Source organism: Hermetia illucens, chromosome 2 (genome assembly GCF_905115235.1).
Source record: "Hermetia illucens chromosome 2, iHerIll2.2.curated.20191125, whole genome shotgun sequence".
NCBI classification, from domain to species: Eukaryota; Metazoa; Arthropoda; class Insecta; order Diptera; family Stratiomyidae; genus Hermetia; species Hermetia illucens.
In genome coordinates, this window is record NC_051850.1 from 31,088,379 (window position 1) to 31,115,917 (window position 27,539).

Sequence of the window (27,539 nt, forward strand, 5' to 3'; positions counted from 1 at the left end):
TGGTCAAAACTCTCAATTTAGTTGAAACGCACAGCCGCTTTCAATCCGTGGTTTCCTTTGTAACATTCGACTAAGACAACCTTTGCGGATATCGGAAGATTACTTGAGACGCGTTACCATCTCTGCGAAATCCAGATATTTGGAATTCCTCATGGGACGGTCTCCCTCGACTCAGGATGGGTTACGAATTGGGATTGGACAGGTACAAAAATGCTACAGTAATATTGCTACAATCGAATTTAAGTCGGCCGTCAAATACCTTGGTGTACTGACAGGCTCGATGAAGAGCTTCTTTGACACGGACAAAGCTACAGCCAGAATATTTGCCATTAGCCGAATAATAATCTTTGTTTTTGAGGTACGATGTCCAGTGAGGGTCGTTTACTAATGAGCGCAGTTCAGTTGGTTTTTCTCTGCGGGTAGTGTTCGCCTGCTTCACTCTACAGGTGTAATTCCGATTATTCTATACGCTGTGGAGTCTTCATCAGAAAAAATGAGAAAAATATGGAAGCAGCTTGCAGAGGAGAAGCTTGCAGCTCTGAGCACATGGCAGAGGGCAGGGTACCTGGAGCTTCTTAAACCAAGAGTTGTGTGCTTTAAATTGAATAGGTGCACGCTGATCAACTTAGATCAGAGGTCCAACGCTCTGGATGACTAAAATCGGCCAACTACAGGCTAATTTAAAAACCGTTATGGTAGTGAAATCCGTATCCATGGAATTTTTCTCCGCAATAGATAACGATATTTCCACATTCCAGACAAAACAGCGAAAGCATATTCAGCGCTACTAATGCGCTGTTGAGCTATGTAAACTCGGTCGCATCCTTACAGTAAGGAAAGTACGATGGTCAGTGAAAATGAAAACCACGGCCCTTCTCTCGTTCTCCAAATTCAAGAACATTTATCGAAGATACATAAAGATAGGAGGCTAGAACTATGAGGTCATTGAAAATGAAATCGATAACAGCTATGACGCAGCCAACAGTGCCTATTTCGGCTTACAAAAACTGTTTCGCTCAAAACGTCTCACCATAGCGTCAAAGCTCTTACTGTACAAGACTATGATCTTGCCAGTCCTTATGTATTCCTCACAGAGCTGGGTTGTTACCAAGATAAATTGCGAACTTTTCGGCGGTTCGAGGGAAGAATCCTCCGAAGAATTTTTGACTCCCTACATGAGGATGGACGATTTCGGCCGGATTACTTAGTCCGTATAGCATCATGATCTAACCTGGAAAGTCTATAAGGACAATATCTATGGAAAAAGAAGAAGACGAGGCAGACCCTGCCTGAGATGGAGCGATAGATTAGATCAGGACGAAAGACAGCTTTTAGAGATATCGAATTGGTGGACCTCGGCGCACTGGAATGTCTGGAGTTTTTTACTAAGGCAGACCTAGACCGGATACCGGTTGTTGGGCCGTTGATGATGATGATTGACCAACGACAAATAAGCGTCGGGATCGAGCGGCACACCCAGGAAAATGCAAACACTGACTTTCACAATTCCGCCAGTGGGATAATTTCGGTCAAAACTGTAACCGTTTAGAGCAGGACGACTTACAATTATGAAGTGAGGGCTTCTGTCCTTAATACGTACTTGGCCCGCAATCGACTAGCGAAGCCTTGCAAAAGCGTCCGCTTACCTCACTGTTTCGGAGCGAGCGGTATGGTGATACCAAGAGTAATTCTGATCGTTCTGCGGCGCGAAAAAAAAAAATATAAGGAAATGCTTGAAAGCAAAGCAATCTTGGGAGAACAAATTGGGAGATAGATGAATCGCACAACCCATGTGACCACGGATTAGCTGAACGTGCCTGAGACTGATTATTACCTAACCTAGCTACTCAGTAGGAACGTGTATTTTCGATACTACTATAACTAGCCAAAATTGAGAACTCACGGATGTTCAACTTTATTTGCAGGAGGGGCCAAAACTTTTATGCCTGGAGGGTACCAATTAGTTGCGGATGCCTTGATCGATGCTATGCTGCAAAAACGGATGTGACACTTGCGCACAAGGAATTTTCAAAGGGCAAAAGATGGAGATGGATAGAAGAGGCGGACTAGACGTATGTAATGTGTCAAACGGTTCAAGGTTAGCTTCCTAGCAGGAGGAAAGTCTTTGGGCAGGGAGTCTACCTAAGAACAACAGTCCAACACTCTACTGATAAATGCTTCTCACCTCCCTACTCCAGAAAATAATATGCGTAAACTTGGTCAATGATTGGCAAATTCAGAAATAGTTTGCTAGTGAAATCTCCATCCATACCTCGGGAGAAAGCAGTCTTCTCAGCTACTAGCTTTACCCATTAGATTGAATCGATTCACGGAATACAGAATTTTTTTGCGAACTGGTATTCCATGAGGTGTGACTAGAAAGCCTTGAGGCTGGTTTAACGTTATTTATGTCCTGCGAATTTTCACGCGCAGTTAGTACAGCGCCTAATGATATAGCCCTTAAGAAATATGAGACCATATCATTTTTCAGTTTTCGAGTGAAGTAGAGCTATCATATTCAGTGTCACTTCTTGCAGGATTGGTCTCTAGTCCAACTTGAACCTCGATCATGGAGTGCACGATTGAGAGTACTTGATTTCGAAATTAAATCTATACGCCGGTAGGCCATATAGTTAGCGTTGTGCCCATTCGGAATTATTATTTTGATTCAGTTCAGGTGCTCCTTTGGCGAAGACCAGAGTACTCCAATAGGACGGAATTGATACGGGTTGCTGAATGTTTGCAGCATCCGAGTATGGGTGATAGTTACCCTTCCTTTACTACCCTATGTAGCAGCACAGAGAGGACATTTACGCGGGGCAGCCTAAATTTGACGTTGGCGTACAGGCAGCCATATTTTCAGATTTTTGACAAACCCGTAACGCATCCAGCGACATCAATTTGGTAACACCATACGCCGGTACAAGTGAGAAGAGTGGTAATTGCCGGTCAGACTGAAAAACATAGCTGTCTCTACTTTCGGTCACGCTGCTCCCAGGGCAGATGTGAGGCAGTGTCTGGTGAGTTGCCTTTGCTCTGGAGGAAATCATTAGTCAACTTTTTTGAAAAACTTGGGTGTTTGACCCAAAAAAGAGAAGTCCGTGGACCACAAGAGCGGAAGTAAGTTGCTTCCCAAGTGGTGCGGTCCATTTTCAAGTAGGTGCGGACTCAGGACTCCCAACATCCTTAACAAAAAAAAATTTTTTTTGTGTATCATCAGTTCGATGCTCCTGGATCTCCCATCCTCCTTCCCTAAAATCAGGGACATTTGGCCAAAGGTCATCATCAGGGAGCAGATGTTGTTAATGTAGAAGAGATATTTGGGGAAAGACGGCGTAGTCCAAGGAACTTTCCGCGTCCTCCATTGAAGACAGTTTAAAGGACATCAACCCTTAAGCTACCCTTCGTCACAATTTTTGCATATATTATATCTGAAAGAAAAGATAAGTTTCGCGAGTATCTATTTGGTTGTTGAATGCAAAATGTATTGTCGATTTTTCATCAATAATAAGCAAATCGATTATATCACAAACAATTTGCAACATGTCTCCAACTCGTTTACAAATTGCTGGAGTCATATTTTATGCAGGCATTGTACAAAGATATAACTCTCAGTGGAAAAACATGCATACATACATCTACACATCCGCGATATATACATTAAAGCAAGTCTTGCTGCTCATTTTCTCCTGGCAATTTTTTAAAGGTGATTTTGTCAGCCGGCTAGCCACTAGCCACGTGTACGTCTCAACAATGTCCTCGTGAGGGTTTAAAGCAAAGCCAATTTCCCTTTTTCTTGGATATTTCAGCATACATACATATTGTACGTCCTTGTACGGTCACGCGAACATCCTGCACCCCTTTTATCACCACTCGATTGGTCTGCAGTCACTCTACTTCGCCTGCCATGGGAAAGTTTGGTGGCAGGCAAGAAAGCGCCGAAAGTCCTTCGAACAGGTCGACTTTCCTCAATCAGTGAGAGTGTTCAATTGCAACTTCATGTTGGTCTCCACTGGAGTTTTACCACGCGGACTTTTTACTTTGTAAGAAAATGCCGAATGGTCAATGAGAGATAGGGAATTATTACGTGTACATATGCAGAAGGTGTGGTTGCTGTCATTAATGATAATGGAGCACTGTGGGCAGGTGGCCGCAATCAAGGAAGGATGTTATGTGTGCACGTACCTACATACGAGGTAGCGCTCCTCCTTCCGGTCAGGCGAGGTCGATTTTATTCGTCATTATTGAGGGTCGGTTGTCTATTGGACGGAATTTTTTAAGGACATTATCATACATAGCCACGAAAAGAGGATAATGAAGGTAAATGGTTTTATGAGAACATTAGGGGCGGTCGGGACATGTAGGTGTTAACAATTCGGTAAATTACCTTGACTAATGCATTTTCGATCAGGGATAAATGTGGGAGGGTAAGCGTACATTTGAGTATGGAAATTAAGTTGGTTAGAATTTACAAGGATATTGGAATTTAATTTAAGTTACCAAACCGCACCTGTGAAATCATTTGGTAAGGGAGCGGTTTTGACCTTTTCTCTTCCTATAAACTTTTAATTTCAATGCCAAGTTTTACGTATTCCATGTGCTTTAAGTTTTATCTCATTGTTAGTGCCCTGAGGGGAAGACAAATACCGATGAATGACTAAGATAAAATGGCAGCAGATAGGTAACATAATCCGCGTTCCAATGTGTTACCAAAAGTTTTAAGGTAAGATTGATTTCCAGTCCATCTGCGAAAAGGAAAGCTGCTTCTTGTAAGTAAGTGACTGCATATTTAATTTCACTCTCGAAAATCAATTTTCCGCTTTTCAACTCGAAATTAAAGTAGACCACCTTTGGAAAGGTCGGGTTTTTTTAAATTTTACAAAAAACGATATCATGGAAATCTAGTCTCTCCATATCGGGTGAAGTTGTTGCATAATTGCATAATAATTCTGAGTCAAATACAAACTCATAGGAATATTCGGCGGAAATCGGCAATAAAAGTTGCAAAGCAGTTTTGAGAGATACGCCATCCATCCAGAATAGCATTATCTTTAGATGTTCGATTTCGAAAAAAGCTTCAAACCAAACGGGTAACAGACTCAGCTCCCGGTTCCCTGTTTCTCCTTTTCGCGATGAAGTGTCTAACGCAAGGGACATAAGTGATGCCTTGGCTCTTCAACCTCTCAGCAATGGTCAGTGTAAATTATGTATAACCACGAGGGATGCGTGGCGGCTGTTGGCATTTTTTTCGATGATGTTGAATTTTGGTGTCGGTTGCATCGTAGGGTACAATGCTGGTGAAAAGCTGTTGTTCTGTTTGAAGCTAGGTTTCCAAATGCCATTTGTATTGTTACTTCTAGCGAGGAAAATGACATTTGCACCAAAATGGAAAATGGCAATTGAGGCAGGGCTGATAGACAGGTCTCTCACTTATTGCTTTGAATACTGGGGCAAATCAGTACAAACCAGTACTTTTATACTACCTACACCATAAAGATAGTTGGAATTACTCCTGATCTCTCTTGGGAACAGGTCCCGTGACAGGTCGGTCAAGAAAACGCATTCAACGTCTTTAGAAAGAAAATTTAATCACTCCGAAAGGCGCTTGGAGAAATTCTAGGACGTTCACCTTAGTCGACGCGATAGGATGGACCCGGTCCTGTCAAAAAATGAAGTAAAGTTTTTACCACATGAACGGCGCCAGGAGTAAGTAAATTAGTTCAAGCAAAACAAATATGTGTCTGCACGCTAAATATTGGTACCCTCAATGGAAAGACGGAGGATTTCGCCAGAGCTCTATGGAAGAAGCGCGTTTATATTTGGGCCCTACAACAAATTCGAGGGTGTGGTGCCAAAACTACAGCATAGAACGCGGACGCGGTAAACATAAAATGTCTAAAAAACTTCTTTTTGTGGTCCACGTACGAAATATGGTGTCGGCATTGCCATCTCTGATATAGCTGAAATGCCGACGATGCGATGACATCCGCACCCTTGGCTCGGTCCAGTTTTTCGACGGGCAGTCGACCGTCCTACTCCTACTACGTATTAAAGAAATCGTACCATTTTATGACCGGCTGATAAAACTGATGCAGAAAAAGATGCCTTCTGGCAACTACTTGGTACAAAGACCTGCAACGTGCCTGCCGATGACTATATTGTCATTGCAGGCGATCTTGATGTTTTTGTTGGTAGAAAGGCAGACGGTCATAGGTGCCATGGGGGAAAAGGGTTTCAAGCACACAATGAGGGCAGACCTTCACTTTGCCAGTACAAGGTTTATTAAACAATTGTTTCATCTCCCTACATTTTGTAGTCGGCACAGGAAAACGCAAATCGATCATATCCCCGCCGGCATTTTATCACCGTCATCGATTGCAAATCCGTTCGCTATGAAACTGTCGCTCCTCATCTACGGCTGTTGATTGGTGTTTTACCAATAAAAAGCAAAGCGAGGAAGGCACTGACCCGCTGCGAAATGATGGCGATTTCGTGAGAAAAGAGAACGACTTGTCTCAATAACGCGATTGGCGATCACTACGAAGGATCGCAGAACTAAATTAAAATCACGATCCACAAAATATTCTATGCAGTCTGTGGACCTACCAAGCCTTCATCAACTGGAATACTTCGCTTTGAAATGACGACGTCCAACTGAAAGTCCATGAAAAGAGTCGCTTTTAAAACAAGTTTCTCCTCGATAAACCACTCGATAATATGCCAATTTAAAATGGGGGAGGAAATAAAAAAAGGCATCCCTGCTAGCCAAACAAAGATTTTTATCATAAACTAGACATTATGGAAGGTGAGATCATCACGACAAACTGGATTTTTCAGAACACGATATCAATGCACACAGGATATCGAACACTCATGTTGCGTTAATGACAAGGAAAACAAGCCACGACAGATAGATGGCGAGAATATTTCTACCAGATTTCAACGCAAGAATTTTTTAATCCGCCAGAGGTGGCGGCGGTGGTGGTGCTCAGAGGTGGCGGTGAGGAAGACGGGGCGGCAACCCTGTCGGCCAAACTAAAACCAAGTGGCCGAGGAGAACCTCCATAGTGGTGGCACCGGGAGACGCTGTATTCACTTTGGCCGTGATGCAGTGGCGAATGCTCCAAAAGCCTAATTAGGGCGATCAGACCCGAGTCTGCACGGGGACTCATCTGAAGTGGCAATTGGTCACGAAACCTTAGCAGGGGTATACTGGTACCATGGGAACCGAGAAAGCCCCTGGACTCTCATACTTCGGGTGAACTCCCGTTGTATGTGAGGACAGCTCGGTTATTTGCGGTTGGCCCCCCTAGTGGGAGTTTCATGGTGGTTGTGGTTGTGCTCAAGCGAGAAGAGACCTTCGGGCCTCGGCGTGGTGTTGCGTTTCAACACGGGTGCCGTACTCCATAGTTCGGTAGAGATTTAGGTAATTCTTGCATCCACCAGTATGAATGCTAAGCGATACACTTGGTATAGACTGGTACCGTTGTTGCTTGTCTCAGCGGGGCTCTGATTGTGGCATTTTTGGATTTAGAGAAGGCGATTGACAGTATGCTATACGAACCCATCTAGTATGTTTTACGGTAACAACTTGTGCTACACAACCGGAGTGCTGAGTTAAACTACTCTACTCTGTTCATCAAGAAAGCGCAATTTCGGTACTCCTCTCTGTTCTTGTTATGGATACTGTTCTTGTTATGGATACTGGGGCATCCAATGCCCAGTGCCCTATACACCGCTAATACTGTTTTCGTAGCGACTCATAGCAAAGTGACTGACCTCAATGAAATAGGCACTATAGCTATGAGTTGCAGTGGCCCGCCTAGAACTGTGTGATTTAAATATCTCGAATAAACGCTATCATAAACAAGTCCAACTTAGCGAAGCGGCGTTTCACATTTTTTGTTATTGAAGCATAAACGACCTTTGGTTGTGAGTATTGCCCGGTTAGAAAAGCCAATGAATGACGCCTCACTGTAGTGAAGACTAAATATTTCGTTGGATTAGTGAAAGACGAAAAAGGCGCGTTTGCTGCTGTGAACGTGTAATTCACGCTGATTTAGAACTCACTTGCCATCAAAATCGATGAGAAAACGTTAAATATCCCTCTGAGACAACGTTCGCTTGATACACTAGATGCACCCTTGATCCAATCCATATCAAAAGCTAAAGGAGAAGAACAAGATTAATCAAAGAGTTCTGCTTTCGAAAAACGTTTCACTCTCAGCAGTGTCAAGACTATTATGGTTCAGGTCAGAATTGACAAAGCGGGATAGGAGACAACCAGGGTCTAAATAATCAAACTCAGAAAGGTCCAAAGAAGTTTTTTAGGTCAGCTAATCAACAACGAAACGAAGGATGATCCTGGTTGAAGGGTGCAATCAGTAACTAGCTTTGTTTGCATTTTGCAAAATGCACGAAAAGTGGCAAAGAAGCAGGTTATTGAGTGTTTCCTGGGTAGAGGAAATTTAATAGAGATAGATCCATAAAAAGACGAGTTCATAAACTACACTATCTACATGTTAACCATAGAAGGTTGGAGCTACTACTCGGCTAGATATATAGATGCGCTGATCAGAGAGTGGACCTGGCAGTTGATAGAACACATATTGACAAATGGCGAAAACTACATCGTGGATTATGCCATACTATCTGTGGATGGAACTGGATTCCGCACCACAATTTGAAGTTTCTGAACGCTACTTCCTCCAGGAATCCTTTCATCGCCATCGGGCAACCCTCGACGCGTCCCTCAAGTGGAATGTGACCCACGCTTCCATATTTCCTCTTGGACGAGCAGCGAACGAGGACGGCCACACGATGACTATCGAGAACTATTTCTGCGGACAGCGGAAGGAGAGGGCTACGCCTATGTGTTAGCGGAGAAACAACCTTGATCCCCAAAGAGACGAACTCCACATGGTCGGTCAATATAAGAGACAATTTCGGGAATATTAGGTGTATTAGGGTGAAGGTGCTAAATGCCTAATGGCAGTAACGGACACTCTGAACTGCAATACGTTCCAGTGCATATAACGATCCATCGTTGTGGTTTGCGATGGTCGAGGGCACTTCCGAGGCCGCAGAAGTGAGAATAGAAGCTACGAAATTTAGACCTATGCTCGGAATGTTAGAGCCGAGGTAGGCGTTTGAAGTAAAGAGCATTATTAAGTCACCGACAGTCGACCTGTCGTTTACAAAGGTCAAGGAAGAGCTTATGAAGCGTCTCGGCTCATTACAAGTAGCCAACACTTGACGGCATCTCGAAAGAGAAGAAATCTACGACTGTAAGCCATTACAGTTTTTAAGTCGACTATGTGATTTCGTAAGTTTTTTTGCGAAAGCTGCAGATCGGATGTCTACCACAGTCAGTGGAAGCAATCCTCGCGACTCAGAAGGACGTACACACGTTTATGACTCCAGGGCCAAGGTGGTGCATGTGACTTTGTGAAAAACACGAGGGCTGAAAAATAACGCAGGGCCCGACTCGGCCAATCCGCGCCAACCCTCTTCTTTACTGATGAGTGAGAAGCAACAATTCCTTATCGAAACAAGTGTCAACATCTGCGTCACTGCACGCACGAACATTTTTCAAGGGTATACAGTCCATGTACGAACTCGCAGTAGCAAATGACCCTTTGATACATATGTATGACATAGCTGAACTTTACTTCGATCTCGAGTTTGGTCGGTACTTCCTTTGGCTGACGTTACGAGGTCAATCATCCAGGGAGATTTCCTCACACATTACAGCTTATTGGTGGAGTTAAAGAACAGCCAGTTCATCGATGGAAAACATAACGACCATGACACCAATCGGCCTGTTTGAATCACCGTTTTCGGCGTGCTGGAGTAGTTTTTTAGCAATCTGGTCAACGCCGATGGTGTTCGCCAACGACCCGAGAAGGTCAAAGCGTCTACAGCTATCAGAAGCCGAACATCAGAAGTTACGTCGGTTTCTTAACGTCATTAATTTCTACAGGAACTGTATTTCGGACTGTCCTCAAACACAACCACCACTCCACGGCCTTCTTGTGGGCAACATCAAACGAAAGGTCTAACTTGACTGTGCTCCTAAAACTGAAGCGGTTTTCAGAAGGCAGAAGACGACCTCGCTCTCAGGTTCGAGGGCCTCTAATTTGAGAGCTGGAGAATCCCGTTCAGCAGCAAGTTAACCGAATGCAGGAGTCGCTAGCATTCTTTTCAAAGAAGTTGAGCCTTACTCTGACTCACTACAGCGCCTTCGACGGAGAGCTGCCCGCTGCCTACCTGGCTGTCGAGCTCTGCATCAGAAACTCAACGTCGTTGTTATGCCGTGCTTACAGGCCAAACGATGCGGCTGGATGGATATAGGGAAGATAGTTCGAAACGCACCTGTTCAAATCATCTAGTCAGTTGACAGGTATGAATCATCTCCGTACATCGCTATACTACGCTCAAGCCAACAGAGTAGTGGAGGGTTTACATCGACAACTTAAAGCTTCTATTCGATGCCACGAGAATACTCACTGTACCCACGTATTACCAGCAGATCTTCTCGGAATTCGGGAGGATTTAGAAGCCACTGCTACTGACCTTGTTTACGGCCCACCTTTCCGGCATCCTGGCGAACTGCTTACGCTACAAAATTCCAAAAATCCGGATCCGGCTTCGTTCATCTTCGAGCTGCGCCAGGAGCCAGGTGGACGATCGAACGAACGCATGGTGAACACTAAAAGTTCATCTTCAGGGACCTTGCTCTACGCAACATGTCTCCGTAAGACGCCGTTAAAGGTACAATTCAAATGTCATACGACAGTCCTTCTCCTATCACCAGCCGCTTAGAACAGACTTTCCTCGGCAACATTCATGGCAGGGAGGCAAAAATTTCAATCGACCGTTTGAAGCCTACCTACATACTTGGGAAGAAGCTGGATGATGAGCGACGAGCCATTAACACCGATGGCACATGATTTCAACAATAGCCGGCTTTGCTGGAGGACTAACAGTCAACAATACATCCGAGAAGATCTGTGAGACGTGTGCGTGTTGGTGATCGCTATCAGGCTGGTTTCGCTTGATTTATATTCTTTTCACCCTGAATTTGCATCGTGACTTTATCACTGGCGGAAGAGTACTGTGGCGGCTGGCACCATCTATTAGCAGAATTGGATTCTGCACTACACTTTGAAGTTTGCGAATACCCCCTTTTCCAGCGGTCGTTTCAGCGTCGTCGGGCAATCCCCGACGCGTCTCTCGAGTGCAATATGGTCCACGCTTCTTTCCTTTTCATGGACGAGTAACGAACGAGGACGACCATCGAGAGCGATTTCTGCGGACAGTCGAAGGAAAAGGCTACGGAGAACCGTCCCGAATATTGATACCCTGTTGCTGGAATCAAATGATTTGCTATACCCATGCGCTAGCCACCGAGAACCGCTCTGAACATCATAAATTCCTTTTGAAGATTACGTGAAATATATCATATCAAACGTGGAATGATTCATTTTAATTGCCTCTGTGTCAGTTGAGAAACAAGTGCGACCAACAAACATCAACTGAGATTCCCGATATAGCAGAGTAGGACACTTTCAATGAGTAGCTAAGTGCAGTTCAGTGGTGGTTTCCTAAAGGCGGCATTGCGATCGTCTTGGATGATTGGAATGAGAAGATATGTTCTGACGAAACCTTGGTCGGACATGTGATCAGGAGGCATTGCCTTGGTGACCGCAACAACATCTGTGAACGATTTTTAGACTCCTGCAACTTTCAGCACCTTATCATCACACAAGGCCGCAATTTGGGTTCGACTAATCGACTACATCTAATCAGATCGACCATATCGTAGTCAGAGTAATTTAGGAGTTGTCACCGGGATGTGCTCGACAAAAGAACGGCCGGAGTCTTTCTCAAAGGGGATAATCGAATTGATGATCGCTTACCTTCGTTTGTATGTCGCTACTGCATTTGCCTGCAGTCAAAGAGAGCGGTAACTACCAAATTCAATACGGGCCGCCGCCGGGTCTGCGCGATTCAGATCCCATAGAAAGTACCTTCACCCTTGGAGTTTTGAAGTTTTCGGCCAAGTCCTAAAAAGTCGTTAAGACATTTTGCTGATTTTAAGGATATCAGAGCTGCGCTGTTGCCTGCGAGTATAAGAGAGCGTGAAAGTGTCTTCTCTTGTTTGTCCTAAGTTTGAAAAGGCAAGTCCCCAATAACATCAAGTTGAGGCTGCTCCACGCCAGTGTTTTCTCTGTGCTATTATATGGCAGAGAGTGGCTGGCACTGTTACCATAAAGCTCCAATCTTTCGTCAACTCATATCTAAATTTCCATCATTCGTCGGGTCATCAGGATTTCGTGGATGTGATGAAGAAGTTGGTCATAGCACGGACCAGATACCTGTGGAAGAGTTGATCCGGAAGTCGATCCGGAGTGGCAGTAGATACGCGAAGCATTAAGAAAGTTGGTAACTACAGTGTGGGTTATCCCATGCAATGGAACCTATTATTCCATTATGGCCGAATAGTGGTTTGTCCTTGAATGACCTGATATTGAACAGTGGAGAAAGAGTGCAAGCTCCTCAGAAAATGGTGAAGTGGTTTGAACGACATTGCCAAGAAGCGACAGCGATGCCACGTAGGTGTGTACCCCACATAGGGTACTACCATATACATCTATATAGGTTCGGTTGGGAAAATGGAAGACTGAAAATAAATAAGTCCCCCCCCCCCAAGTCACCTCATACACTTATTCAGGCGGTGCCATATCTTCGATGCTTCCAAGTTTCCGAACCTAAGGAACATCTCCTGAAAGCAGAGTAGACACAGATTTGCCATGGAAGAAGACCTTTCGTCTGAGGTCTCGAACGCCGGGATGCTATACAAGAAGTGCGGGATCGCCTTACCGTGCGAATAAAAGAGCCCACCACCCCGATATGTGTCAACTTAGAATTAGCTTTTGCTTTAAGAAAATTTTTGGAGAATAATAGAGGAAGTGTACCTTCAAATTTATTAATAATATAATAATTTCAATTTCATGCAGTACTGCTCAGCACGAAATTCCACTTTCGAATAGCAATTCATGATTACAATAGCGAGCTAGTGCTCACTTCTCGACTCGTGTTCATTCCTCTCCATGGGGATATCACATTTCATGCTTTCCCGAAAAACAAATCTAGGTTAACAATCCCCTCTCGATGCAGTGCAAAATGGGGTCATTTAACTTCATATTCGCATTATGTCCTCCTTGAGGCCTTTTACAACTTAAACGGGCGTAAAATGCTTGTATTGCAACTCACAACTTTCCCCCTCCCCCAATATGAATTTTCCACACATATTTCTTACACCATTTCTTCTTGCGCTGCTTTTCTTACTTCTACGATGGAAGATAAGGATCACATAACAATCAGGACAGATTCCTAATTGTAACTTCGCATGCTAATTAATTGGTTCCCCAGGTGAATAATATTCGCCTGGCGTCGACCAGGGGTGGCGGAATTTTCTCGACTCGTCCGGGTTCTCCCTTGTGGAAAAATTCAAAAATCGCGGTCAGTGGTTTTTCTGGCTTCAAGGCGACGTGAAAAGCAATTTCAGCTTTTTGGACGCAAAAAAAATATCTTATTAGTTATTCTATGACGGCCCCCAACGCAGTTGCAAAACGGATTCTTTGAAGGGGAAGGAAACTCATGAGGGTCTCACCCTCAGTTTAGCTGCGTGTGCCCGCGATAAAGGATTTCCCAACGTTGTGGGGAAATTGGGGTCAGAGCGAGGTGTCTGGGTAAGTTATGCCATTCAAATTGTCGATTCGGCAATAAATCATCGTCTCCCGTTTCAGGTAATGTTATGAAAAATAACGCCTTATTACTTCCACTTATTACGTGTTTGGCTGTGATTTAAGGACACAGCAAATAGATGAACTGCGGCGAAGGTTAGCGCCTGAAATGGTGCTTGCCATCAAGTTCGTACTAGTGGAGGCGGCTGGAAATGCCAAATCTTAATAATATATTTCTCACTTTCGGAACCTATGGTCGTTTGTCTCCTTTATAATCCATAATGTTACTGTTTCTAGCCCTACCTTTCAAGGAGACCAGGACGTGGGAGGAGATGATTTCGGAGTACATAACCTTTCCTCTTGCCATGAAATTCGACGGATCATATCAGAGGAAAACCCACAAGAGTGAGCAGCATTGAATGATAAGATGGTTTCATTATGGGATCGTGTGGGAAAACAGTCTTGTCGTATGACTACATGCATGGAGACCGACCAGAGGGGTAGGTAATGCGTGATTAAATTCTCCTAGCACGTTGTGTATTATGTGAGGATACGCGGGAAATTAACTTGTGCCCCGGATAATACCATGAAGCACAACAGGGTCATTGTTTTACCCTTCGCAATCGCGCCCTGTATGCCACTCTCTTGGCGTGTAATACCTCGTCGCCACAATAACAGCGTTTAAGGAAACTCTGAGTGACACGCATGTTGAGAAAAATGTCAACAAGAAGATTATGCAAATTTGGTAATTGTTCAAGAAAATTGCTAGCTTTTGTAGGCATTGCGGAACAAAGACGCCAGCGACGGGGGGCGCAATTCTCATGATTGTGGAAGGAGATTTTAATTAAATTTCTGAATTGAAAAGTTTCAAGTTCAGCAAAAAATGGTTGGGGATCAGATGACGGCACACTCAGATTGGCGGTGGAAGTGTGGAGTACAAAGCGTTTTCAGGGATGAGTGAGTACACGTCTAAATGAGAAAATAATGATAATGATGATGGTAGCTAAGAGAGATGATATGCATCGTTGATTATCAATTTGATCTGACGTGATTGAATTACGTTTTGAGAGGGATTTGCTTGAGAACTTTCCTATATGAGGAACTCCCCCTCTTTTCAAACAAAGGATTTAAACACGCTCCTAAAATAATTTGCAAACTTCTGCTTACTAAGCAGATATGGAATGAAGAGGACCCAATTACATACTTTTATATGGGTTTAAGTAGCAGCACCTTTTCATGTTGGGAGGAAAAACGAAAATTATCATTTGAAAGCAGTAGGAATTATTCGCTAAATCCTATCCCTACCAGCAGACCTGTCGATGCCTTCAAATAACTTTGCATCCCTTGATCGTCATCCTGAAATTCTGCTGGATTGGCTGAAAATGTCGAATGTCAATCATCCACAATTACTTTGTAGTAAGGCAGAAATAATTAAGTCTGATTTTAGCAATGGTGATCTCCCTGAAAGGGATGAGTAATGCAGATAATAATCTAGCGTATTACTGTAAGTAAGCTGAAACTAGTTGGTTCTGAGCAGAGAATAGTCATTGACTAAAAATAATCCCCAAAGCTTTCAAGTTGTTATGATTCCAAACCTGAACCACCACCAACAGCTCCACTGCCAAACCCTATCTCTACCTTCACGTAGTGAGATCTGGAAGTTCTTTCTTAATGAAAAGCTGCAGACGGAGAAGGATAAAGGTGAATCTCCAGCGCCTAACAACTGGAAAAATTGTACCAACTGAACTCCCAAATTGGTCCTTGGGTAGGGCTACCAACCCTCCACGGAACCCCAACGTTACGAAGCCACAGAAGGAGCCTCGAACAGGATGGACTTTACAGCGACGAACCTGGCAACTACAACGAAATACGGATTTGCGCATTTTCTCATGGAAGGTGTGCTCCCTGCACAGAGATGAAGCTTCGAAGCAGTTAGCCGATATCTTGTCCCAATATAGAGCTGATGTGTGTGTGTGTGTGTGTGTGTATGGTGGGGGAGAAGCTACAGCTTCTGAGCACTCACGCCGTGTTGGCCCATTGTACTCGCCTCCCCCGTCTAACGGAATATTCCGAATTCGTTAACATATCGCAGGATTTCCGTTAGTGGATGTGATGCTACCCGTCGCAATTGGAGGACATCGGCACCAAAGATCTGATGCCTGATGCGTCCATAGGCGGGGCATTCAAATAGGAAATGCTCGGTGTATTCCGCTTCCTCATTACAGGAGGGACACGTATCATCTTCGGTAATTCCTATTCTGAACATATGCCCAGCTAGTGAATTATGGCCTGCCAGAATGCCCACAATACACCTGCAAGTCCTCCTGTTTTTCGACAGGATAAACTTTGCGGTACGTATGTTGGGTTCTGGCAGGAAAAGTTTGATGTGTCGAGCAGCATTTAAGCTCTGCTACCTGTCGTTATGGGAAACTTCTTCCCAGTTTTTGAAAATAGATTTAGCCAATGCTACTGATACCCCAATTGCTGGCTCCGGTCCCGGCATAGGGGAGATTGACCCCTCTTTCGCTAAAGCGTCCGAGATTTCATTTCCCTCTATGCCACAGTGACCAGGTACCCAGAGTAGTTCCACCGTATTGAATCTAGATGATTTTCGAGGTGATCAAAGGACTGCTCAATGCCCTCAGTGCAGCTTGACTGTCACTGCAGATTGCGATGCGCCTGCCCTTCAACCGCTCGTCAATCACCCAGTTTGCCACCCTTAGGATCGCATAAACTTCGGCTTGAAAAACCGTTGCATATTGTCCCAAAGGAAAAGCCCACTTCCCGTTTTTATTCGAGAGGTAGACTCCGGCTCCAGAACCCTCTTCTGTTTTTGAGCCATTGGTGTAGATGACTTCCGTATATCCCGCCACGCATTCCTCTGGGTCTTCCCAGTCCTCTCTACGCGTCAGGGTAACTACATATCTTCTACCAGACAGATGTATGGGGACACGAGAATCGAAAGGCATTGTAAGAACTGGATTTAGTCCTCCCAGTAACTCTTCCAATGCTCTGTGCCCCCCACATCCGTTGTTTTCCCATAGATCTAATCGAATTAGCCTATGAGCTGCTCTCATTGCAGTGCTTTGAATAAATATATCCAGGGGCTGCAAAAATTGAGTAGTGCGCTGCAGGAAATGCGTTGGACAGGGACCGGTCTCCTGGAGGAGAGCCACTACAACATATATTATAGCGGCCATCCAGTAAACCATGTGTTCGGAGTAGGTTTCTTAGTTAGCCAAGAAGTGAAACCTGCTGTTGTCGGCTTTGAACATATAAGCAAAAGGCTATCCACTTCGCGTTTGCAAGGCAAATTTAGAAATATAATCTTCATTAACGTTCATGCCCCTACAGAAAAAACTGCAGGGTCGGAGAAAGATACCTTCTCGAAGCCTGTCCAAGTTTGATATCAAAATTATACTTGGAGATTTCAACAGTCAAGTAGGGAAGGAGCCTGTATTCAGCGATATGTCGGCTCGCATAGCTTACATAAGGATACCAATGATAACGGACTGCGGATTACTCGGTTAGCAGTATCACACGGAAAGGTTGTTTGGAGTACCTGCTTTGCGCAGAAAGCGGTCCACAAACATACGTGGACCTCTCCAGATGGGGCCACCTTCAACCAAATTGACCATGGGTTGATTGCCGCCACCACTCAGCCTTGATGAATGTCAGAACATATAGGGGAACCAATATAGACTCGGATCACTATCTCGTTGGTATAGTACTCAAATTACAATACCACCTATAATCCTCTCTGACAATCAGGTGAGAGTGAATACTAAAGTCATTCACAACGCAGCCCTTCGTAACATTTATAAGGGGGAAATGGATGCAGCAATAACCGCAGTTACCAGAGATCCTGGATAAGAAGCATCAACAGATGATCTTCACAACCGCCCGAAGATTGTTATCATTGATACGGTAACAAACATACTTGGCCCTAGCCGCAAGAATAGCCGGAACAGCTGGTTTGACGATGAATGTAAGCTAGCAACGGAATGGAAGAATGCCGCATAGCGAATAATGTTGTATTCGCAAAGAAGGCGGGCATGCGCAAGCGGAGAGGCGACTTCACAGACGGAAGAAGGAAGCCTGGGAGAACCAACAAGTCTGTGAACCAGAAAAGCGCAGAGAGCAACCGCACCAGGCGCGCAAGTTTTACCAACAAGTCGCCAGGATGAAGCTTTATACACCCCGCTGCTCATCCTGCCGAGACAAAGGGGAAAATCTGATTTCCGACAGAATGGGCATATTGGAGCGATGGGTTGAGTATTTTGATGAACTGCTCAATAACCGAAATATCGGCGAGTTAGAGGTCCCGCCAACTGGAGACGACGGACAAATATCGCCACCACTAAATATAAAAGAAACAGTCCGTGCAATCTACCGGCTTAAAAACCATAAGTCGATGGAATTAAAGCCGAATTGGTTAAATATGGAGGCGACCAACGGTTCATTTATTGACAACGAATCGATGCCTGAGGACTGGCAAAGAGACATTATCATATCATGTAGTGCAGCAATTATAGAGGTATCACGTTGCTGAGTACCATCTATAAGATATTCTCCGCTATCCTGCTAGGCCGGATAGCTGAGTGGTTAGAGTACAAGGCTGCCGTACGGAAGGTCGCGGTTAAAATCTCACTGGTGGCATTAGAATTTGTGTCGTAATTTGACGTCGGATACCAGCCGACTCTGCTGCTTAATGAGTACCTGAGTCAAATTAGGGTAATAATCTCGCATAAGCGCAATGCAGTGCTCTACCACACGTCAAGGCTCTAATCCAATTGGATTGTTGCACCAACGATTATTATTATTATCTTGCTAGGCCGGATGGCGGCATACCCCCAGAACATCATCAGCCCATACCAAAGAGCAACAGATCAAATTTCTCTCTGCGGCAAGCGATGGAAAACAGTTGGAATATGGACATCAGTTGCACCATCTTTTCATCGACTTTAAGGCCGCTCATAACAGCATAGTCAGGGTAAAATTGTACACAGCCATGAGAGAATTCGGCATCCCGACGAAATTAATAAGACTGACTAGGCTGACCCCGACCAATGTGCGAGGCCAGATAATAGCAACAAGATCACTCTCGAGACCATTCAACATCAACAACGGTCTTAGATAAGGGCTCTGGAGAAAGTGATTCGCGATGCAGAAGTAAATGCGAGAGACACTATCCTCTTCAAGTCCACACATTAATGAATGCAAGACGAAGTACCTGCTGGTAATGTCAGCACCAAGCACCAAAGAACGAGGAACATTGAATCGCACTGGTCAAACGAAAACAATGAAGACAGGAGAACACAACTTTGAGACCGTTGATAATTTCTCCTATCTAGGCTCGAAAATCACAGACGAGGCAGCCCTTATGTATTTCTCAGAAACTGGGTTCTTAGCAAAAAAATTTCGAACTTTCTGCCGCGTTCGAGAGAAAAATCCTCCGAGGAATTTTTGGCCCCCTACATGATGGTAGACGATTCCGTAGCCTACATAACGACGAAATCTATGAGTGATATCACGACTGTCAGGTTGTGGATAAAATCCAACTTAATAGGTTGTGGTGGACGGGTCACTTGATACCTATGGATGAGGACGACTTAGCCTGGAAAGTCTATGAGGGCAATGTCAATGGTAAAAAAAAGAAAGAGGCAGACCCTGCCTAAGATGGAGTGATGGCGTAGGTCAGGGCGCCAGACAGATTTTAGGGATATCGAATTGGTGAACGTCGGCGCAAAACCGGGATATCTGGAGGTCCTTATTAAGGCAGGCCTAGACCGGATTGCGGTTGTAGCGCCGTTGACGATGATAATAAATTCCTAACCAATTTTTCTTTGTTCTTTGAAACCGCTGTGGTTATGATTCCGACCATGTGACAAAAAAAGTCATCTCTGCCAAGAGGCTGGGAAGCTGCAATTTTGAATTACACAGGTCTGATAAAATTTACTGCTACTCCCCCACTATAGTAAACAGTTTTTTACCAAATATCGACATGTTAATTGTTTAAAAAAAATCCAATTTGCCCAATTTTTCAGGCTTTTCAGTGGTTTACTCCCTTAACACCAGCATTGTTCCAATTTTCTGTGCTGCTATATGGGACCAGTAGGTCGAAAATAATCGCCACTTTTACTAACGAAATCTAACCAGTAGTTATCGGATGCCCCCGACATGCTGTCGAAGTATTCTGGGTACGACTCATGTGTCAGTAGACGCGTTGATGTAGTGACAGTAAACAGATCACACTTTAAGAAAGGCTGGCAGCTTTATTACTAACTATGCCATTCAATAGATTCAAATGTTTTAGAATAGCCGACGAGTGGGTATCCTTTAAAAGCACGTGGCGTAGACCAGTAGAGCAAGAGTGCACACGTTTAAGAAAGGCCTAGAAAAAATTTCAGCGAACCGACAGCCCTAGGGCAGGTGGGCGCTATGTCCAATTTAGAGGATAATGACATGGCAGAGGTGTGGAAGCATCTATTTTCAGGGTCGACAAATTTTGACTTTGGTACACTCATTCACAAATGTTGTAATGAGGCTATGTGATGAACTTAAAAGGCATTATTGTCGAAATAGATGAGCGTTTGGATCTCAATTTCTTTGCCCGATATCTGTTTGTACTTTTCTCGATCTCGCAGGGTTATTATCTTTACAAGTTTGGATATGACTGCCATCGAGTCGAGGGACGGTTTTATTGAAAATCAAATGGTGAAAACGGTGTAATAAAAAAACAGACCGCGCCTAGTTTTGACGCTTCAAAACCGAGTGAAGAGCAGATAGTAAACAAATTTCAATTAAAGCAATTAATAACCTCATAGTCAGGAATTTTCAATTTCTTAAGTCTGAAGATTTGTCGACGGGGGTGTGGTTACCTAGGTAATCAGAGGCGAAGGGTTTGATTTTCAACCATCGTGGGTTGTTTCTGGGGACAAGTAGGCTGAGCTGAGTCTCCAAATATTCCGCAAAAACTTGTACTTCTTCAGGATCACGGCAGCTAGGCTCCTTATTCCCTTCGTTGTACTCAGGCAGTTATATTTGACATCGCAGTCATTTTATTTTTTCTAAGCATATCGCCTCAAATGTTTGCGCCAAATCAGCTTGCTACTGCAACGTTTGAGGCAGGAATTGTACTAAAACTAGTAGACCACAGCAAGTTTAGAGACGCAAAAATGGGGCATACATATATAACTCCAAATAATAAAGTTAAGGAAGCTCAGCGAGGGAAACCCTCTGGACAACTAGAGGAGAAACCTGAAGCTTACCAGCAATCAAACCCCGCGGCCCGGTCTTCCGACAGCCTCGGATATTGAGTGGTCGTAGGATTTAAGATGTGGGAGGTGGCCTCTCGAAAGTGACTCTGTCGAGAACTTTCCCTAGTAAAACGAAAACCATGGACTTCAAATCATGAAATAACTAAGAAAATAAAAAAAATAAAAATTAAACTTTGATCCCCTAAACGCCGATCCTTTTTCGTGGAATCCAATTGGGTGTCAGTTTATATCGGACGAGTCAGCTCTCCTGACCCTAGATTTAGCCCATACCGCAACGGTCGTGGTCCCAATTTGTCAGTCCAAATGACGGCAAAGAAGGCTCATCCGGCAATGGCTAAGTCTCCATTTGCAGTTACGAATATCGAAGCCGATCCATGGGTTTTATATAACGACAGGAGTCCATCAGATTACGAATAACCGATGTGAACAGTTTAGAAAGTAGCAACTCCCAGCCCTAAGGGTTGCATCATCTCCATACATCAAACTCTGCTTTGAGTTGATAGGTGTATACCATGACAATTACAATTTGTTAGAGACAATGCGATTGAACTGGAAGAAGTTCTCCGAGCTTCTTTCGTTCAATAAGGGCTTTCTCTCGCTTTCAGATAAAGATCGCAATGCAGCACAGCCTCAACATTACCACTTGGATCCTGTTGGGCAGTAGAACAGGAGCAAGAACTGATAGATCGGGAATTTTCCTGACTATCGGAGTTACTGAAGCGGACGTTGAGAAGATTCCTGCACAAATGGGCTGCCTTGGACGCTAGAAGGAGTGGGTTGAGAATGTTCACTAGGAATGTTAAGTGAGCGGTTCTATGCTATACACATTATCAATGGTAGAAATCTACGGAACAGAATTTAAGGACTCTAGGGACCCTTCCTCTCTGAAATGAAAATGAAGAAAGGGTCAGGGTGAGGCAGGACAGCAAGAAACGAACTGAACTAACCCTTGAGAAACCGCCATGTTAAATGGATATTTTCGATAAGAAAAATGAGTTGAAATATAATATCAAAATTCCAAGGAATAAGTAGTTGAGTAATATTTTATCAATGGAAGGGACCTTGTACTGAATCTGGTAAGTAGTTGAAAAGAAATATGCATAATCCAACCACAATTTTCGAACTTTTAGTTCTAGGTAGACTTCTACATTGCTCCAAAAATTTGTTTTCAGTCAATTCTTCTTCTTTTTCTTCTTGTTCTTCAGCTTTTGTCCCGTTCACAAGCAGAGTCGGTTCGTCGTTATCGGTTTCGCCATTTGACTTTATCGAATGCCTGATCTGGGTGCAATCTCACGGTTTTTAAATCCCCATCCAGCGTATCAAGCTACCGCTGTTCCGGTCTGTCTTTTGGTCGTTTACCACCGACTTCGATGTTCAGACCAATCTTGGTAAGTGAATTCTCGTTAGCACGAATTGCGTGACGAAGACGCCTCTTCCGCAATTTTTCTACGATCGGTGTAGCCCCATAACGATCACGGATATCCTAATTTCGGATGTGATTAAAACGTGTCACGCCAATAGTCCAACGCAACATTTTCGTCTCCATTACCGCAAGACGCCGTTCATTGTCTTTTATAGTAGGCCAACACTCAGAACCATAGAGGGCGACAGGACAGATGACATTGCGGTAAATTTTATATTTGAGACGTTCGTTGATACTTCGGTCACAAAGAACACACACATACATATTCAAGACAAGACAGGTTAGAGGAATAGTTGAAAGATTTTCCTTATCTAGTGGAATATTTAACATTTATACAAAAGATTTTTAAAGTTTGAGTAAAAGTCATGCAAAAGTTTAAAAATATTACACACTTGCTGTACATTATCAACAAAATTTGAAAAGAGTTAGAGCTATCTACGTCAGGGGTTTCAAATATGTTATCAATCAAGAAGATTTTATCGGAAGCATTCTAGGTGCATCGGCCCAAGGCTAAGATTGTAACTATATATAAGGATCGAAAGTATCCAATGAGCACGTTTTTGTTTTGGAGAAGCATTGCATTCATAAGCACATCCTAATTATTTGGAAATTTTGATGAAGAAGCAAAAATGGTTTTTACATTTGGAAGCTACAAGCTCTAATGGCAAGCTAGCTTTCAGTACCAAGCTCTCACCTACATTTAACTTCCCTGTATTATGAGCTACCTGTTAACCTCTTCCTATTTACCTGCATGCCTTCAAATACTCGTGTATCCTGGAAAGATTTTTAAATTTGAAAATTATTTAATTTTTATCTTCAGATTTTTGATGATATTGAATTATATTCGACTCTCCTCGACCATCGATCATTCGACTTGGAACCAAAAAACTTCAGTCTTGACATAAGGAGCAAACGAACTTTACGCTGTGTTCACTTAAGATTTTGGAGAAAATGGATACAAGAATGAAATGGAGTTATTAATTCATATAAAACGACTTCTAATATTGGTTTAATTTTGTTAGTTTCACAATCTACTAAGCCTGTTTCATTTCATTTCTCGTTTTTCAAAATGGGCTGTGGTGCTGGATGTAAAGAATGCCTGCAAGAAGATGGATCTAGGGGTGTCAAGAATAATGACCCATCGACGCCTTCAACTAGGCCTGGACAGCGTGCAAATTGGCAGTGGCATTCCTCAGGGATGTGTTTTACTTTCAATGTTGTTCAACCTTTATACAACATCCCAGCACAATAAATGTTCTGATAGTATTGAAATCTTCCAATATGCGGACGATTTCCTTTGGCAACCGGAAACAATTTGAGTTCGACCTCTAAATATCCGCAAGGGCAGGTTTGTTGATGAATCCCGTAGATTGGGCCTACCAATCAACACAACCAAATCCCAACACATATAAGAAGCAGGGTCACACCCCTGCTCATTAAAGTTTGTAACCACACCCTTGCTCATGTCAAGTCCATCACGTACTTAGGCAGGGAAGTAAGTAGGACTTGTTTGGTCAGAGATCATTTTAACTCTATTATCCTGAAAACTTTAAAGGCTGGTAGGCTGATTGACTTTGCAACTAGTTTTTCTTGGAGCCACCCCAGAAGGCCATCAATCTCTGTAGATCGGTGGTAACGCCGATCTTAAAGTATGCAGCTACGTCCACTATGAATCCGCCCAGATACTTTGAAAATAAATTTAACTCTATATCTACTTGAGTTCTGAGAAGATGCCTGCGCTGATCAGAACCATCCTCTTGCACCAGATTTTTGCTACAGCTAAGGAACCGGCACTCCGTTTCAGAAGGTCTCTCTTTGCGGCAAAGAACTTCTTAAACTAAAGGAAAGGAGTTCCAAAACCTACAATTTGTTGGTACGAAACTCGAATGCTGACAATGGTCTGTCTTCGATCTATAGGTCGTTCCGGAGCTTGTTTCACATTGTAGTTTTTAATGAAGTTCCTATGATTTCAAATAAGGTGCAGGTGATCTTGTTTTATGATTTGGGAGGAACCTGTGGCAGGGTCCACGTGGCGGCTGTTTGTGGTAGGTTGGTCGATGGCCTTAAATTGAGAGGTTTTCTGGTACTGGCGTGGGGTGCTGCCTTCAGGCGTGATGGTTCGGTCTAACGCGGTGATTAATCCAAACGGAACCTAGGTCTCGCGCTTTTCCTTGAATGTTAGTTTGGTTTTGGCGCCCTGACTTTTTTTGCTGCCCTTCAGGCCATGAAGGTAATTGTGAGGGTGGGTTAGGAGAAAGTTGTCAAAATTACAGACATTAAATGGACATGCTCATGTAGAGGCCCACAAGTCTTTGGGTTTGTATTCCGCGAGATTGGTCGGGCCCTCCCCTGTTGATATTCTGAAGACAGTTTAGGAGCACTCATACAAGCAGTGGGAGGAGGACTATTTGGTAGCGTCACGAGTAAAAGGACATTTTTTTCATATTCACGCAACTTTGCATATAATTAAATGGGAGGCCACGTGCCTACTTACAGCTTTCGAGGAAAAATTACTGTATCGTCTTCAAAACAATCGCACATATAATGAAATCTTTGTCAGGGGTTTGGAAACATAACTTCGGATATATGTAGCACTTGTAAAGTTAGGGAAACTAATGAACACCTAATCTTCTGGTGTAAAGAGTATACTAGGTTTCGGTCTGCAGATGGCATAACAAATTGTTTAACCTTGAAGAAATCCTGTTGAGTAGGAATCAGTGCATGATTGATGATCTTTTATATATTTTTAAGGAGGTTAGATTATGATACGTTTTCTATTGTCTCACGGTGCGGCATTTCCCGCCACCACCGTCTTTGGTTTTTGGCATTGATACATCCGTGCCCCTCTGCGCTTCAGTGGTTCGCTGTTGTGAGTAAAGTCAGGGTGAACGTCCTGTTTCAGACTTTGCTGGATACAGTTATAATATGGAACAGCCTTCATGCATTCGTGCTTCAAGTTTTGCCGGCCTTCTGGTCCGTTCTGGGCCTTTGCGAATGGAGATTTAATATCATCACTTTAACTTCATCAACGCAATGACGACTAAACACTCCCAATCCTAAAGCATTATTGACTAAAATTGGAATACATCCTGTTTTCCTAATTTCACCGACTGCACACTAAAACCTTCAATAAATCTTGGTCATCCATTCAACTGGATAACGATTAAAACTGCTAACATGCAGCATCGCTTGAATATAATTATAAACTTAACAATTGTAAGTCATTAATGGCTCATAATCCGAAGAAAATTTGGTAGACATATGGAAACTATGAAATCCCACGCGTACAGTGAGTGACATTAATTTACGTGCAGTTTAAAGGAGGGCTCCCCATACATGCAAAGCGGGGATGTAAAAATTGTTTTGTTTTGAATGTAGTCATGTCGGATATCAAATGAAAGGTCTCAATTAGTACTTTCCGAATCTGATTATTAGTTCTGACCTGATTGATTAGTTTTGACGTAAATTGCAAAGTGTCTGGATAAGGAGTCAAAATGTCAAAGTGTTCATTAAGCAAGCAGAAAATCCGAAAAAAATCAGGGTGGTGCGCTTAGATGAAATCTAGGCCTCAAAATATGTCCCATTCCGATATCCGCTCAAATAAACTTACTAATTTACCAACTAACAACTATTCTATTCTGGATAAACCCCTTAAAATCACCTTAAGACTATCAATGTGTAACACAAAACCTTATTAAAATCGATTTACTGTCTGTCTCTCTGTCCGTCACATCCATTTTTCTCGGAGACTGTTATAACGATTGACTCCAAATTTGGTGGAAAGGTGGAAACTGAACTGAAAACTCATGAATACAGTAAGTTACATTCTTTTACGCCGAATTTAAGGGGGGACCATACATGCAAAATGTAAAGTTTTTTTCACCAAATATAGGCATGTGGAGTATCTAATGGTCTAGTCTAATGGTCTAATGGTAAAGGTCTCTAGTACTTTCCGAAGCCGGTCTTAGTTTTGAAAATTGTATAACCGGTGGGGAGGGCGGGGGTCGAAAGTGATCATCTCTTTAACGGATCCATTTTCAGAAACTAGCCAAACCAAAAATCTGAAAAGAATCAACCGGCTGCCACTATATTATGCGTCGGCTCCGAAATACCCTCCATACCGATATCTTTCCAAATAAAGTTAACAACAGTATATTACTATAATTTTTAGTAATTGGCTGCAAAACCCAAATAAGGTTATCTTAACATCACGAAGTTTTGCAGTAATGAAGGCTATAACATAGAGCATGATCCTACCAAGTTTGGTGGAAATCACACGATTACTAACAACGTCAACATCAAGATCAAATAGAGACTGTTCAGTGATAGTTTCATTTCTGTGTTTCTATTCGGGAGTAGTGCATGGAAAGCGACCACCACTGTCAGTCCAAAGCTCAAAGCCTCAAAGCCGATGTATACTGGCCTGATATTATTTGAAAGAAAAAACCGGGTCTGTGGAAACCCATGTTATCCATGAGCGATGTGGTTAGAAGATGGAAGTGACAGTGGACTAGTCATACATTAAAGAGGGGCAACAATGGCTGACGCGCTGTACCACATAAGGTGAATAGCAACCATATATAACGTGGTAATGGTAACCATTTCGGATAACACCGACAATCAGGACTATAGCGTCCCTTGGTAAGTTCAAATGATTCTCGAAAACTGATCTCATGACATCCTCGAAAAGAATTTTTTAAAAGCCAATGGAAAGTACGATTTTACATGACTGAGTTAGAATGGACTGAAGAACGCCTCAGCTACCTTATTGACAAGGATATTTTGAACATATTAGTTGGGAAGTGATACTATTGATATAAACAATTTAGATTCATCCTACGCGCTCTTTAAAATATTAGTACTGCATTTGCCTAAGTGCCAGTATCAAAGTGAACCTATCAAAATCCACTCTTGTAGTAACTGAAGTAGAGTTTCTAGGATACATATTATCCCTTTTATCATCCGAGGATCGTCAAATTAACGGAATCCAGAAAATTGGGCACTACCAAAATTTTGAAAAAAAATGAATCCTTTCCTTTCGTAGGACTCGGAGCAATAAATTTATGAGGCTTGAGTAACATCATC

General features: G+C 43.2%; 1 protein-coding gene across 4 annotated transcripts in view; it reads right to left on the reverse strand.

Moving 5' to 3' along the window:
• The window catches only part of LOC119650294 (echinoderm microtubule-associated protein-like CG42247), an 82,928-nt gene that overhangs the window by 38,882 nt on the left and 16,507 nt on the right, over positions 1-27,539 (reverse strand). The window contains exon 1 of one of the 4 annotated variants that reach the window (XM_038052929.1): positions 23,202-23,223. The exons of 2 other annotated variants lie outside the window; for them this stretch is intronic. In XM_038052929.1, coding sequence (XP_037908857.1) covers positions 23,202-23,207 — 6 coding nt within the window. In that variant the 5' untranslated portion in view covers positions 23,208-23,223. One more of the 4 variants, XM_038052931.1, reaches the window with a different exon arrangement.